Genomic DNA, 12915 nt, shown 5'->3' with positions numbered 1-12915 from the left:
GAGTTGGCACTCTGGAATTTATAGTAGTTTTCTTATCACTGATTTAAATTAAATATAGATTGATTTTCTACAACAGTATTATTTTGTTGATCATGCCACAAAGACACAGAGAGGGAGGGACTGGAATTTGACCCCATGTAGAAGTGATGCAAAGCCCAGGCTTTCCTGCTGTAGGACACTGTCCTGCATGTATCTGAACTGATTCTGATTGGATCTTCTGTGTCTTTCTCCTCTGGTTCTATGCCATCTTTACATTGGACAAGTCACCTCCTAACATGAAAACAGACAAGAGATGTAGAAATACCTTTCAATCTTCCTGTCTATAACAGCTTTATGTTTCCTATTACAAGTTTCACATGTGTATTTTAAGTATTTTAATCATTCTTGACACAGTTTTTTTGTTTGTTTTTGCTATTGAGAGTTATAATATGATATGAATTTGGTGAATCTTAAAATGGAAAGGCTTTAAGTGGGCAAGTGAATTACATTTTAACTATGCAAGAAGGAGCACTAGATGAAAAACTTGAGTCTAGGCCCCATTCTGGCAATTCTTTGGGCTCAAGATTTTGAATAAGAAACAATTCTCTCTTATTCTTAGTTTCCTTACATTAAGAAATGAGATACTGATCCATTGCCTAACTATTAATAACTGGGCTGCTGTGAGGATTAAATGATGAGATAATTTCCTTATAAATGAAGCCTATAATTAAAAGAGTAATTATATAACAGTGATGTTATCTAACCATCTTATCCTCTACCATGCCCCTTCTCCTTTTACCTTCAATCTTCCCCAGCATCAGGGTTTTTCCAGTGAGTCAGCTCTTTGCATCAGATGTTCAAAGTATTGGAGTTTCAGCTTGAGTAACAGTCTTTCCAATAAATATTCAGGGTTGATTTCCTTTAGGATTGACTGGTTTGATCTCCTTGCAGTCCAAGGGACTCACAAGGGTCTTTTCCAGCACCACAATTCAAAAGCATCAGTTCTTCAGCACTCAACCTTCTTTATGTTCCTACTCTTATACCCGTACATGACTATTGGAAAAACCATAGCTTTAGTGTGTATTACTGCTCCCAAGTCTGCAGTTGAGCTGGGAGCTCGACTGACCTTAGCTTTGTCCTCTTGCCTGTTTGGGAGCTGAGCTGACTGAAGGCTGAGGGAAGATGACCTCAGCTGAGACAGTGGGGGTCCTTTCCAAATTTCATCCTCTAGCAATCTAGCCAGCAGGTGTACATGTAGAAGATAAGACCCCAGGAGGGAGAAAAGCACACAGTGCCTCCTAAGGGCCAGGCTGGGAACTGGCAACCATCACTTCCACTGCGTACTGGTAGCTGCCAGAGGTCACCTGTGTGCCCCAGTTCAGGAGAAAGGGAAAGTAGCAACTTTCATGGGAAGGGCTATGAAATCATGTTGCCAATGATGTGTGTACAGGGAGATGGGGAGACATTGGAGCCATTTTTGCAAATAGTTGGTCTCACTATCTGTCTTTTTGCTGAGGAGAATGCATTGAGAGAAGGCAAGCAATTTGGGGATTTCCTCAGCTGTGACAGAGTGAGGCCAGCTTAAAAGGTTTCAGGAGACAGAGTCAACACCACTGTCTTGTTTTCTCACTTCACTGCCATCTGTGGAGCACGGTGGCTTTGCCTCATTCTTGATCTGGCACTTTGTAAAAACAGCCTCCCTGAAGGGATAGAATGTGGAGAGCTCCTTCCCTTCTCTGGAAAGGATGATCAGGTGTGGAATTAGGACACATGCGTATAATCAGGGCAGATGGCAAAGCTGTTGCTGCAAATTTGTATTTTCTTTTCATCATTTAAGTTTTTCCCTTTCGATCCAACAAAGCAGCAGACAGCTTCATGAAAGGCAAGAGGCTGAATCCTCGTTTTTCAAAGAAATTTTTTTTTTAATTCACTGGATCATGGGAGATAAAATTATGAAGAACTTTCCCCCAAAACCCTAGGTCATTTCTCTCATTTTACTAATGAGGTAATTGACCTGGTTAGTTAATGATGGCCGGTTAGTGGAAGCACCAAGGAGAAGGTTCACATTTCCCGCAGTCCAGGATGAAGCTGTGAGATCAAGTTGCCCTCCTTTTCATGATTTTAAAAGCAAATTCATATAATTCATACCTCCTGTCTTCCTGGTATCCTCACCCAGCCACGCAATATAGTTGGGAGAGAGATTATCTCACGTGTTTGACAAGTGAGCCATGTTCAGGTCTGTAGGAATAAAGGGTTTACTCTTAGCCCAGAGCTGGGTACTGATGAAACAAGTACTGTAACCCTGGTTCTTGATTCCGTGGGTCCAGTTTTGTCATATATGGATTCTTCTAGGAGAATCCTGGGTATTTACAATACAGCTGATCTGGTACTGTTTTAACAAAATTCCTCCTTGTACTATTTGTGATGGGTAAAGAGATAAAAGGGGCTTCCCAAGTGGTGCAGTGGTAAAGAATCCACCTGCCAAAGCAGGAGATGCCAGAGATGTGGGTTCCATGCCTGGGTCAGAAAGATCCCCGGAGTGGGAAATGGCAGCCTGCTCCAGTATTCTTGCCTGGAAAACTGGACACAACTGAGCGCACACATACACACACACACACAGATAAGGATGAGGGGAACAGAGAAAATTAGATACACGCGGGTGGGAAATAGGCACAAAACAATTTAAGAACGATATGATTCTAAAGCATATTTTAATTGAGTCAACATTTTGCAGATATTCTCTAATTTCATTTCCTCAACAGCTCATTATAGGCAAGGACAAAACAGAGGCATGCTGCATTAACTATTTCTAAGAAAGTTTCATTACAGGGGAAAATACCAAGTCACAGAAGTCAACAGTGCCCAGAATTAATTAGAGTAATCCCAGTGATGGTGTGCAGGAGAATCCTTACAAAGACAGTGCTGACGTATGTCTAATATTAACAAGGATTTTGTCTGAATTTGAGGGTTACAAACATCTTTTTTTGTCTTCACACGTTTCACAATTTTTTTTTCTTTTTTCTTAGGGAGAAAGTAAGTTATTAAAACACTCATTCATGTTGATGTATGGCCAAACCAAAACAATATTGCAAAGTAATTAACCTCCAATTAAAATAAATACATTTATATTTAAAAAAATCTAAAAAAAAAAAAGAGATGATGGTAGAGCCCAGTGTGGGGTGTTATAGCCCAAGCAGGGGAGGAGGGAAGCCTGGAGCAGGTGAACACAGGTGGGATGAGATGGGGTCACCCCTGCATGGCAGGGAGACTCCCGGTCATAATAGAGGGAACTGTGATGTAGAGAGAAGATGCCTTGTACTTGAGAAACTTTGATCTGACATTTACTTGCTTACACTTTTCAAAAGTTTCTTTTAACAATTGAGAAAAACTACCTAAGATTTTGGTTTTTTGTCTGCTTTAGTCATTATTGTTTGCTAATGGATTTTTAAACAACATTAGGCTAGTGCTGGGCCAGCTCAGGCCTCACTTCTCTCATTCACACCTGCAGGCTGGGAGTGTGTGATTGTGTAATTAGCTCGCTGAGCTTTGGTTAACCCAGGTGTGTATGTGTGAGCGTTATTCGCTCAGTCATGTCCGACTGTTTGCAACCCCATGGACTGTAGCCTGCCAGGTTCTTCCATCCATGGGATTTTCCAGGCAAGAATACTGGAGTTGATTGCCATTTCCTTCTCCATTGGTTAACCCAGGTGATTGTGATCAAACTGAATACATAAAGCCCCAGAGGCTGGCAGGCCCTCTGCCTTTGCTCAGGTTTTACAAGAAGTCATAAAATATTTCAATCCTTGCTGGTACAGACACCACCTGAACAGGTAACTTTTTATTGTCTTTCAGGAAAGAGGATGTGCCTTGGAGAACAATTGGCCAGAACTGAGTTGTTTATTTTTTTTACCTCACTTCTGCAAAAATTTACCTTCAGGCCTCCAGACAATGAAGAGCTAAGCCTGACATTCAGGATGGGCTTGACCCTCTCCCCAGTCAGCCATCGCCTCTGTGCTGTTCCTCGGGCCTGAAGTTGTTGGGGAGAGAGAGGGGAAGGAAAGCAGGAAGAATGGGCCTGTCACCCCTCAAGGCACGAGGCCTGCTCAGAAGTGAGAGGACAGCATCCAGTTACTCTGGGACAGGTCATAGGAACTGAACTCAGAGGAAACTGGATCCAAACCCCAGCTTTACCGTCTCCAGTGGGGCATTGAGGAAATCAGTTATGTTATGAGTGATTTCATTTTCATCCAGAGGATTTAAAGTGGACAATGATTTCTTCTCTAAAAGGAAGAATTGCTGTAAAAATCAGAGGAAATAATGGGCTTTAAGTGGCTTGGAAACCATAAAGTGCATCATAAAAGGCATAGCTCTGATCTGCCTCCTTCTGCTTCCTTCCTTAGATAGGGGTTTGCTCTGGCTTGTTGAGATGGCCTGGGTCAAAGTGGTGCCAAATGGTGGGTAAGAGTTAGAAGTTGGGCCCTGGGGCAGCCACTGACCGTCTCTAGATAGACCCTCACACTTGGTAGCACTGGGCAGGCTTACCCTGCTTCTGCCCTAGACTGGCCCCTGGGAAGTCAGCAGGGCAGGTGGAATTCCTAATTTATTGACTAGTTTCTGTGAAGAAGAATGTTTTCTGATTTACCTAACAAAGCACTATCTTGGTCTTGGACTCCATTTAACTAAACGTTTTAAGCAGGTTAGGGGGAAAACAAATGTGGAAATATTTTCTATCTTTTAAGCTACTCCTTACACTTCAATCCCCTCTCTGGTATTTTTTATTCCCAAGCCATTTCATATTGGATTTGACAGTGTGGTGGGTGTGATCTTTTCTCACAAACTGATGTTGGCTTTTGGTTGGCAAGTATTCCCAGCCTAAACACAACAGCTGAGGCATGGTAGAATATTTTATAGCAGGAAACTGAAATGCCAGAATCCTGCTCAGCCCTCTTTGTGTGTGGTCACTGAGGGGAGAAAATGGCACCAACTGGAAGGCCAGGTCCCACTGACAGTCCCTGGGTTTGGATGCCAACCCCCATGCAGACAGATACCAACAAACCTAGTGAATGGGACTAAACCATTCAAGGTCTTTTTTCTAACATTGCTACACTTAAGGAATTTAAATAGCTCAGAACAAAAAGGGCCATGAGGTCATTGGGCTTTTCATTCCTGTTGCTTGGAATTCAGAGGAAAGCTAATTCAATAAATACCATTAGAAAGGGAAAGACACTGAAGAGCAAGAGCAGGAGAGAGGGAGGGACAGAAGGCAAGTGAGAGAGCAGGTGTCTGGCTGGAGCTAGCCTGAGCCTGTCAGAGCCAAGAGTATGTCTGGGAGAGTTGGTTGTGTTCCTGGAGTTTAGATGGAGAATTTGGTCTAGTAGAAAGTGAGAAGCCTAGCCACCCACCAGAGCGCTCTTCCTTTGCAACATCCTGGAAAGTTGCATCTCCGGAAAGCAACCTAAAGGACATTTCTAGAATAAAGCCATTCAAAGCAGACCGTGCGCTTCCTGAACATCTGAGTGCTTCTCTCCCACTTCTGTTTCTCCCAATCAGATCATCCACATAGACTGAGAACTGATCAAAATGCTTTTCATTATGTGCTCAGTGGATTTTTTTGACTCATCTCAGAGGTCCATTCCTGCTCTGCTGTGCATTTTCCATGATTCTAGAAGGACGGGAGTTTACCTACTTGTGGAATCAATGGAAAACCCTGGACACTCATCCTAATAGATGCAGTGGGACCCAGACTCAAGCAGAGTGTGTGTGACAACAATTAACCAGAAAACTTGGGGATACAGGATTGGGAGTATTTGAACTTTCTGACCATGCAAAATGTCTCCTTCTTTCCTCAAACCTCACTGGAGAGACTAAATTATGAACTGTCTTCCTGTCCAAGCCATTTACACAAGTATTTTGTCATCTGTCTTTTTGTAACTCTCTTATTCCTGGTTTATTTGGGGAGCTCCAGCTCCCCTTTCCCTCTACTGTATTCTAATTTCCCTGCCTTCTTATAAGGTCGTCAGGTGGGTTCACTGTAGGTTACTCTCCTCCCTGCTGACCACAGGATCTTTATGAATCCTTTAGCAGGGCTGCCACATGGTAAACCCCCAGGATGCCCTCATGGTGGGCTAAGTGAACAGCGCCCTCTGGAAGTGGACCAGGCATAGCCAGGCATTCCCAGTCAGTGAGCAGGTCAGGGGGTCCTGCTCACAAACTGGGCACATGGTAGTCTTTCTGCTCTGACACCAGCTCATCTCTTCAGACACATCTCTTAGTACTTCTGCCATAATGCTTACCTCCTATCAATTCCCTCCAGGCTAGGTTCTTTATCATATTCTTGTCTATCTGTATTTTTCTGTAAGAAATGTCTAATTATGTCTGGCAGACTCTGCTTTAATGCCAAATCTTCGATTTTCTGGACTCTTTCAGCCAGTTAGTTGATCCCTTCTTCATTCTCTGAGAACTTTATTCAGAGGTTTAAATTCCCTATTTCCATGTAATCTCCTAAGTGTACTGAGCTCTTCAGAGGTGACTGTTCCTGGCTCCTGTAGGCTCAGTATCTAAGTGGTTGCATAGTGAAAGTGAACTCACTCAGTCGTGTCTGACTCTTTGCAACCCCATGGAGCATAGCCTACCATGTTCCTCCATCAATGGGATTTTCCAGGCAAGGGTACTAGAGTGGGTTGCCATTTCCTTCTCCAGAGGATCTTCCAGACCCAGGGAATCGAACCCAAGTCTCTGGCATTGCAGGCAGAGGCTTTACCTTCTGAGCCACCAGGGAAGCCGGTTGCATAGTAGGCATTCACCAAATGTTTGTTGAACCTACTGGGTTAGGGATGGGGTTGGGGAGTAGCCCAGTGATTGGGTCAGGGCAGACTGATCAATGCAGCGTGTCAGAGATGTCTGCTATGTGCAGCAGGCCCAATGCTGCAGTGTCAGAGATGTCTGCTATGTGCAGCAGGCCTTTTAAAAGCCTTCATGTCACACTCTGGAAAATGTTGCTCTCAAAGACTGCTTGCTCAGGTCCCTTCTGCTTCCAAAACTCTGACTTATGGGGAGAACTTCTGAAATGGTAAAGACATTCTGAAATCTACTTCTCCATAAAAGCACAGGGAAAACCAACAAAAGTTCTCAAAATCCACATTTCCAGAATTCCGCACATTAACCATATTTTGTGCAGCAACTACAGTATTGCATGCAAAGTCTTGGAACAACTTGAGCTTCTGTTTAAGGAAAAACTCAAAGAAAAAAGGAGGGCTGAATCTCAGTAGGAGCACTGAGCTCTGTGCCCCTGCTCCAGCTTTTCTCTCCCCAGCTCTGCAGTCACCCGAAGAGCAACTGCCTGGCAACTCTGGCAGCCAAGAAAACCAGGTGCCAAAATGCCGCTGGAGTGTGTTCCCCAAAGGCCCTGAGCCAAGACAGCTGTCAGTACTGGACTATCTGGCAGATCCCTTGAAAGACCCACTCTCAAGGCCTGTATTTTTTTCTTTGAAGATCTTTTTTACTGTGGACCATTTTTTAAAATCTTTTTTGAATTTGTTACAATATTGCTTCTGGTTTTTTTATGTTTTGGTTGTTTTGGCCACAAGGCATGTACGATCTCCCCAACCAGGGATCGAGGACTCGCACCTACCGCATTGGAAGGTGAAATTTTAGCCACTGGATCACCACAGAAGTCCGTCAGTTCCGTTCAGTCACTCAGTCATGTCCGACTCTTTGCGACCCCATGAATTACAGCACGCCAGGCCTCCTTGTCCATCACCAACTCCCGGAGTTCACTCAAACTCACGTCCATCGAGTCAGTGATGCCATCCAGCCATCTCATACTCTATCGTCCCCTTCTCCTCCTGCCCCCAATCCCTCCCAGAATCTGAGTCTTTTCCCATGAGTCAACTCTTCACATTGTCTTTACTTAACCTGCCTCCAAGCCCAGCCTGTGTGAACCACACTACAAGGCATGTATTCAAACACATCAGGGACAATTGGACATTGGTGTAACATGAGGGGGAAAGACATGCTGCCCAGAGGATTAAGAGGGAAAGCTGGGGAAGGAGGTGTCCACTGGGGCTTCAACAAACTCTGCCATATTCCTGGGAATTTAGAAAGCTATGTACCTTCAAGGGCTCTGTGCATGCTCAGGAGGAACCTGCTGCTGCTGCTGCTGCTAAGTCGCTTCAGTCGTGTCTGACTCTGTGCGACCCCATGGATGGCAGCCCAACAGGCTCCCCCATCCCTGGGATTCTCCAGGCAAGAACACTGGAGTGGGTTGCCATTTCCTTCTCCAATGCATGAAAGCGAAAAGCGAAAGTGAAGTCGCTCAGTCGTGTCCGACTCTTGGCGACCCCATGGACTGCAGCCTACCAGGCTCCTCCGTCCATGGGATTTTCCAGGCAAGAGTACTGGAGTGGGGTGCCATTGCCTTCTCCACAGGAGGAACCTAGGAAGCACTAATTTCATCTCCAACTGACCTCCAGGCTCTGCCCAAACAGGAAGTTAATGCTAATGTAGGGTGTGAACTGCCTGCTGAAGTGTTGAAGGCTCAACCCAAATCACATGCAGAGTCCTGAGAGACCATTAGGTTCAAGGCATTTGAGGAGACCTCTCTGCACACATTTGCTGGAACACAAGGCTAACAGCACAGCATTCAGGTGCCCCACGTGGTGAAGAACAGACATTTTATGGAATTATTCCAAGAAAGTCACTAAACAGGAAGCAATAAAAAACAGTGACAATCACAATAACAGACTCGTGGTGGTCCAGAGTTTGCTCACTGTATCATTTAAAAGGTCAAATTCTAAACAAAAATTAAAACTATGTAAAGAAATAAGAAGCTGTGGCCCAAATACTCAGCAAAAAGCAATTAGAAACTATCCCTGAAAAACCCAGACACTGGAATTACTAAACAAACACTTCAAATGAGCAATTTTAACAACTTTAATTGTTAATATATTTTAATTAAGATTTAAATTGGTTCCTTGGGAGCTCAGTTGGTAAATCATCTGCCTGCAATGCAGGAGACCTGGGTTTAATTCCTACGTCGGGAAGATCCCCTGGAGAAGGAAATGGCAACCTACTCCAGTATTCTTGCCTGGAGAATCCCATGGACACAGGAGCCTAGCAGGCTACAGTCCATGGGATCGCAAGAGTCAGACACAACGTAGCGACTAAACCACCACCACCACCAAAAGACTTTTCAGATATATTTGTATATGTTTAAGGGGCATACTTTGGAGAAGGAAATGGCAACCCACTCCAGTACTATTGCCTGGAAAATCCCATGGACAGAGAAGCCTGGTAGGCTACAGTCTGTGGGGTCGCAAAGAGTCTGACACGACTGAGCAACTATACTTTCAAGGGGTATACTTGATATTTGTATATATTAAGTACACAATGTGAAAATTCACCACAATCAAGCTAAATAACTTATGTATCATCTCTAGTTACCCATGTGTGTATGTGTGTGTGTGTGATATTTCATCCAAGATCTATACTTTTAGAAAATTTCAAGTATATTATCATCATACGCTACATTAGATCTCCAGAACTTAACCCACAAACTGAACCCTAGTATCCATTGATGAATATCTCCCCACATCCCACACCCTTCAGCCACTGGTAGCCATGGTTCACCCTTCTGCTTTTATGAGTTTGACTTTTTTAGATTCAGCATTTAAGTGAGATAGTGTAGTGCTTCTTTTTCTCGCATGACTATCTTTCTCGCATAATGGACTCCGGGTTCACTTTGTTTGCAAATGGCAGAATTTCCTTTCTTTTAAGGCTCAAAAAATTCTGGTTAGTGTGTGTGTGTGTATGTGTATGTATATATACACACACTTTGTGTGTGTCACAACTCAGTCACTCAGTTGTGTCCAACTCTTTGCAACTCCATGGACTGTAGGCTGCCAGACTCCTCTGTCCATGGGATTTCCCAGGCAAGAATACTGGAGTGGGTTGCCATTTTCTCCTCCAGGGGACCATCCTGACCCAGGGATGGAGCCTGCAACTCCTGTGGCTCTTGCATTTGTAGGCAGATTCTTTACTACTGAGCCACCTGGGAAGCCCATATGTGCACTTTGTATTTTCTTTATTCATTCGCCAGTGACAGACGCTTAGCTTGTTTCTGTATCTTGGCTTTTATGAATAATCCTGCAGTGGATTTGGGAGTGCAGCTCTCTCTTCAATACACTAATTTCCTTTCTTTGGATATTTTCCCAGAAGTGGGATGACTGGATCATATAGTACACATTTTTAAAAATTTTGAGGATCCTCTCTATAGTTTTCCATAATGGCTGTACCAATTTACTTCCCCATCAATAGTGTATAAGGATTCCCTTCCGTCCACATACTCTCCAAGACTTGTTTTTTGTTTTGTTTTTTAAAAATTGTGAGGTGACATCTCTGTGGCCTTCATTTGCATTTCACTACTAGTAAGTAACGTTGAGCACTAATTTTTTGGCCATGTGCAGTCTTCTTTTGAGAAATATCTATTCAAGTTTTTCTTTGAGTTATTTGGATTTTTTGCTGTTGAGTTTTATGAGTTCTTTATATATATTGTATGTTAATGCCTAATATATAATGCCTGTGTATATATATATATTTGCAAATATAGTATATATATATATATATATATATATATATATATATATATATATATATCCCCTGGAGTAGGAAATGGCAACCCACTCCAGTATTCTTGCTTAGAGAATCCCATGGACATAGGAGACCAGCGGGCTACAGTCTATAGGGTCGCAAAGAGTCGGACATGACTGAGTGACTTGACTTCATATATATATGCATATATCTATGTGTATATATATCTCCATACTTACTTTGCAGATATTTTCTCCCCTTCCACAGGTTGCCTTTTCACTCTTCTGACTGTTTCCTTTGCTGTTCAAAAGCTCTTGAGTTTGATATGTTCTCACTTGTCTCTTTAGGCTTTAGTTGTCTGTGCTTTTGGTGTTATGACCAAAAAATTGTTATTAAAGCCAATGGCAAGAACTTCTCCCCCTATATTTTTGGAATTTTGGCTCTTACCTTTAAGTCTTTAATCCATTTGAAGTTGATTTTTGTGTATTGTGTGAGGTAAGGTTTCTGTTTCATTCTCCTACATATGGACATCCAGTTCTCCCAATACTGCCTTTTCCCACTGTGTGTTCTTAGATGTGTGGTTGAAGAGCAGTTGACCATAATGTGTGGGCTTATTTCTGGGCTCAACATTCTGTTCCATTGGCCTATATGTCCGTTTGCAATACTATAGCTTTGCAACATATTCTGAAATCAAAACTGTGATGCTTACAGCTTTGTTCCTCTTGTTCGAGATTACTCTAACTGTTCAGGGTTTTTTTCTGCTTCCATATGCATTTTATGTTTCTCCTATTTCTGAAAAGAATGCCATTAGGATTTTGATAAGGTTTACATTCAATATGTAGATGACTTTAGGTAGTATTTTTACAATATGAATTCTTTCAACCCATGAAAATGGGAAGTCTTTGCATGTATCCAGGTCTTCTTTAATTTGCTATATTTTATAATTTTCGATGTACAAGTCTTTCACCTGATTAACTGTATTCATAAGTATTTTCAGTCTTTATGTTGCTGTTATAAATGAGATTGTTTTCTTACTTTCCTTTGTGGATAGTCCATTGTTAGTGTATACAAACACTGATTTTTTTCTAAACTTTTTATTTTATATTGGAATTACATGGTTCACCAATAATGCTGTGATAGCTTCAGGCATACAGCAAAGGAACCCAGTCACACACATACATGGATCTATTCCCCCTCAAATTTCCCTCCTATTTAGGTTGTCACATAACACCGAACATATTACCTTATGCTATTCAGTGGGTCCTTGTTGATAATCAATTTTAAATATAGCAGTATGTACATCTCAATCCCAAACTCCCTAATTACCCCTTTCCCTGACCCTTCTACCCTAGTAACCATAGTTCTTTGTCTGAGTCTGTGAGTCTGTTTTCTGTTTTGTAAATAAGTTCAGTTGTATCATTTCTTATTAAATTCCACATATAAGCAAAATCTGACCATATTTCTCTTTCTCTGTCTGACTTACTTCACTCAGTATGACAATCTCTAGGTCCATCTGCATTGCTGCAAGTGGCATTATTTCATTCTTTTTAATGACTAAGTAATATTCCATCATATATGATTACCACATTCTCTTTGTCCATTCCTCTGTCAATGGATATCTAGGTTGCTTTCATGTCTTGGCTATTGTAAACAGTGCTGCAATGAACATTGGGGTGTATGTATCCTTTTGGACTATGTTTTTCTCCAGGTGTATGCCCAGGAGTGGGATTACAGGAACGTGTGGTAGCTCTGTTTTTAGTTTTTTAAGGAACTCCCATACCATTCTCCACAGTAGTAGTACCAATTTACATTCTCACCAACAGTGTAGGAGGATTCTCTTCTCTCCACACCTTCTACAGCGTTTATTGTCGATTTTTTGATGATAGAGATTTTGAGTGGTGTGAGGTGATAGCTCATTGTAGTTTTGACTTGCCTTACTCTAATAATTAGCAGTGTTGAACATCGTTTTATGTACCTCTTGGCCATCTGTATGTCTTCTGTGAAGAAATGTTTATTTAGATATTTCACCCATTTTTTGATGGGGTTCACCACATGAACTGTTTGTAAATTTTGAAGACTAATCCTTTATTGATCACATCATTTGCAAATATTTTCTCCCAATCGATGGATTACCTTTTCATTTTGCTTATGGTTTCCTTTGCTGTGCTAAAGTTTTTGAGTTTAAATAGGTCCCATTTGTTTATTTTTGTTTCAATTCCATTGCTCTGGGAGATAAATCAAAGAAGATATTGCTGTGATTTATGTTGGAGATTGTTCTGCCTATGTTTTCCTCTAAGAGTTTTATATTGTCCAGTTTAGCATTTAGGCCTTTAATCCACTTTGAGCTTA

General features: G+C 42.1%; 1 protein-coding gene across 5 annotated transcripts in view; it reads left to right on the top strand.

Moving 5' to 3' along the window:
- Positions 1–12915, top strand: part of LOC138442076 (cytochrome P450 2J2-like) — a 67074-nt gene that overhangs the window by 33068 nt on the left and 21091 nt on the right. For 3 of the 5 annotated variants that reach the window (XM_069592947.1, XM_069592935.1, XM_069592941.1), the window contains one exon: positions 3832–5472. The exons of 1 other annotated variant lie outside the window; for it this stretch is intronic. In XM_069592947.1, coding sequence (XP_069449048.1) covers positions 3832–3939 — 108 coding nt within the window. In that variant the 3' untranslated portion in view covers positions 3940–5472. Of the gene's footprint in view, positions 1–3831; positions 5473–12915 lie in introns of those variants that run through there. One more of the 5 variants, XM_069592956.1, reaches the window with a different exon arrangement.

Source organism: Ovis canadensis, chromosome 1 (genome assembly GCF_042477335.2).
Source record: "Ovis canadensis isolate MfBH-ARS-UI-01 breed Bighorn chromosome 1, ARS-UI_OviCan_v2, whole genome shotgun sequence".
In the NCBI taxonomy this organism is placed as follows: Eukaryota; Metazoa; Chordata; class Mammalia; order Artiodactyla; family Bovidae; genus Ovis; species Ovis canadensis.
Note: the sequence above shows the minus strand (reverse complement) of the source record. Positions and strands in the feature narration are given on the sequence as shown.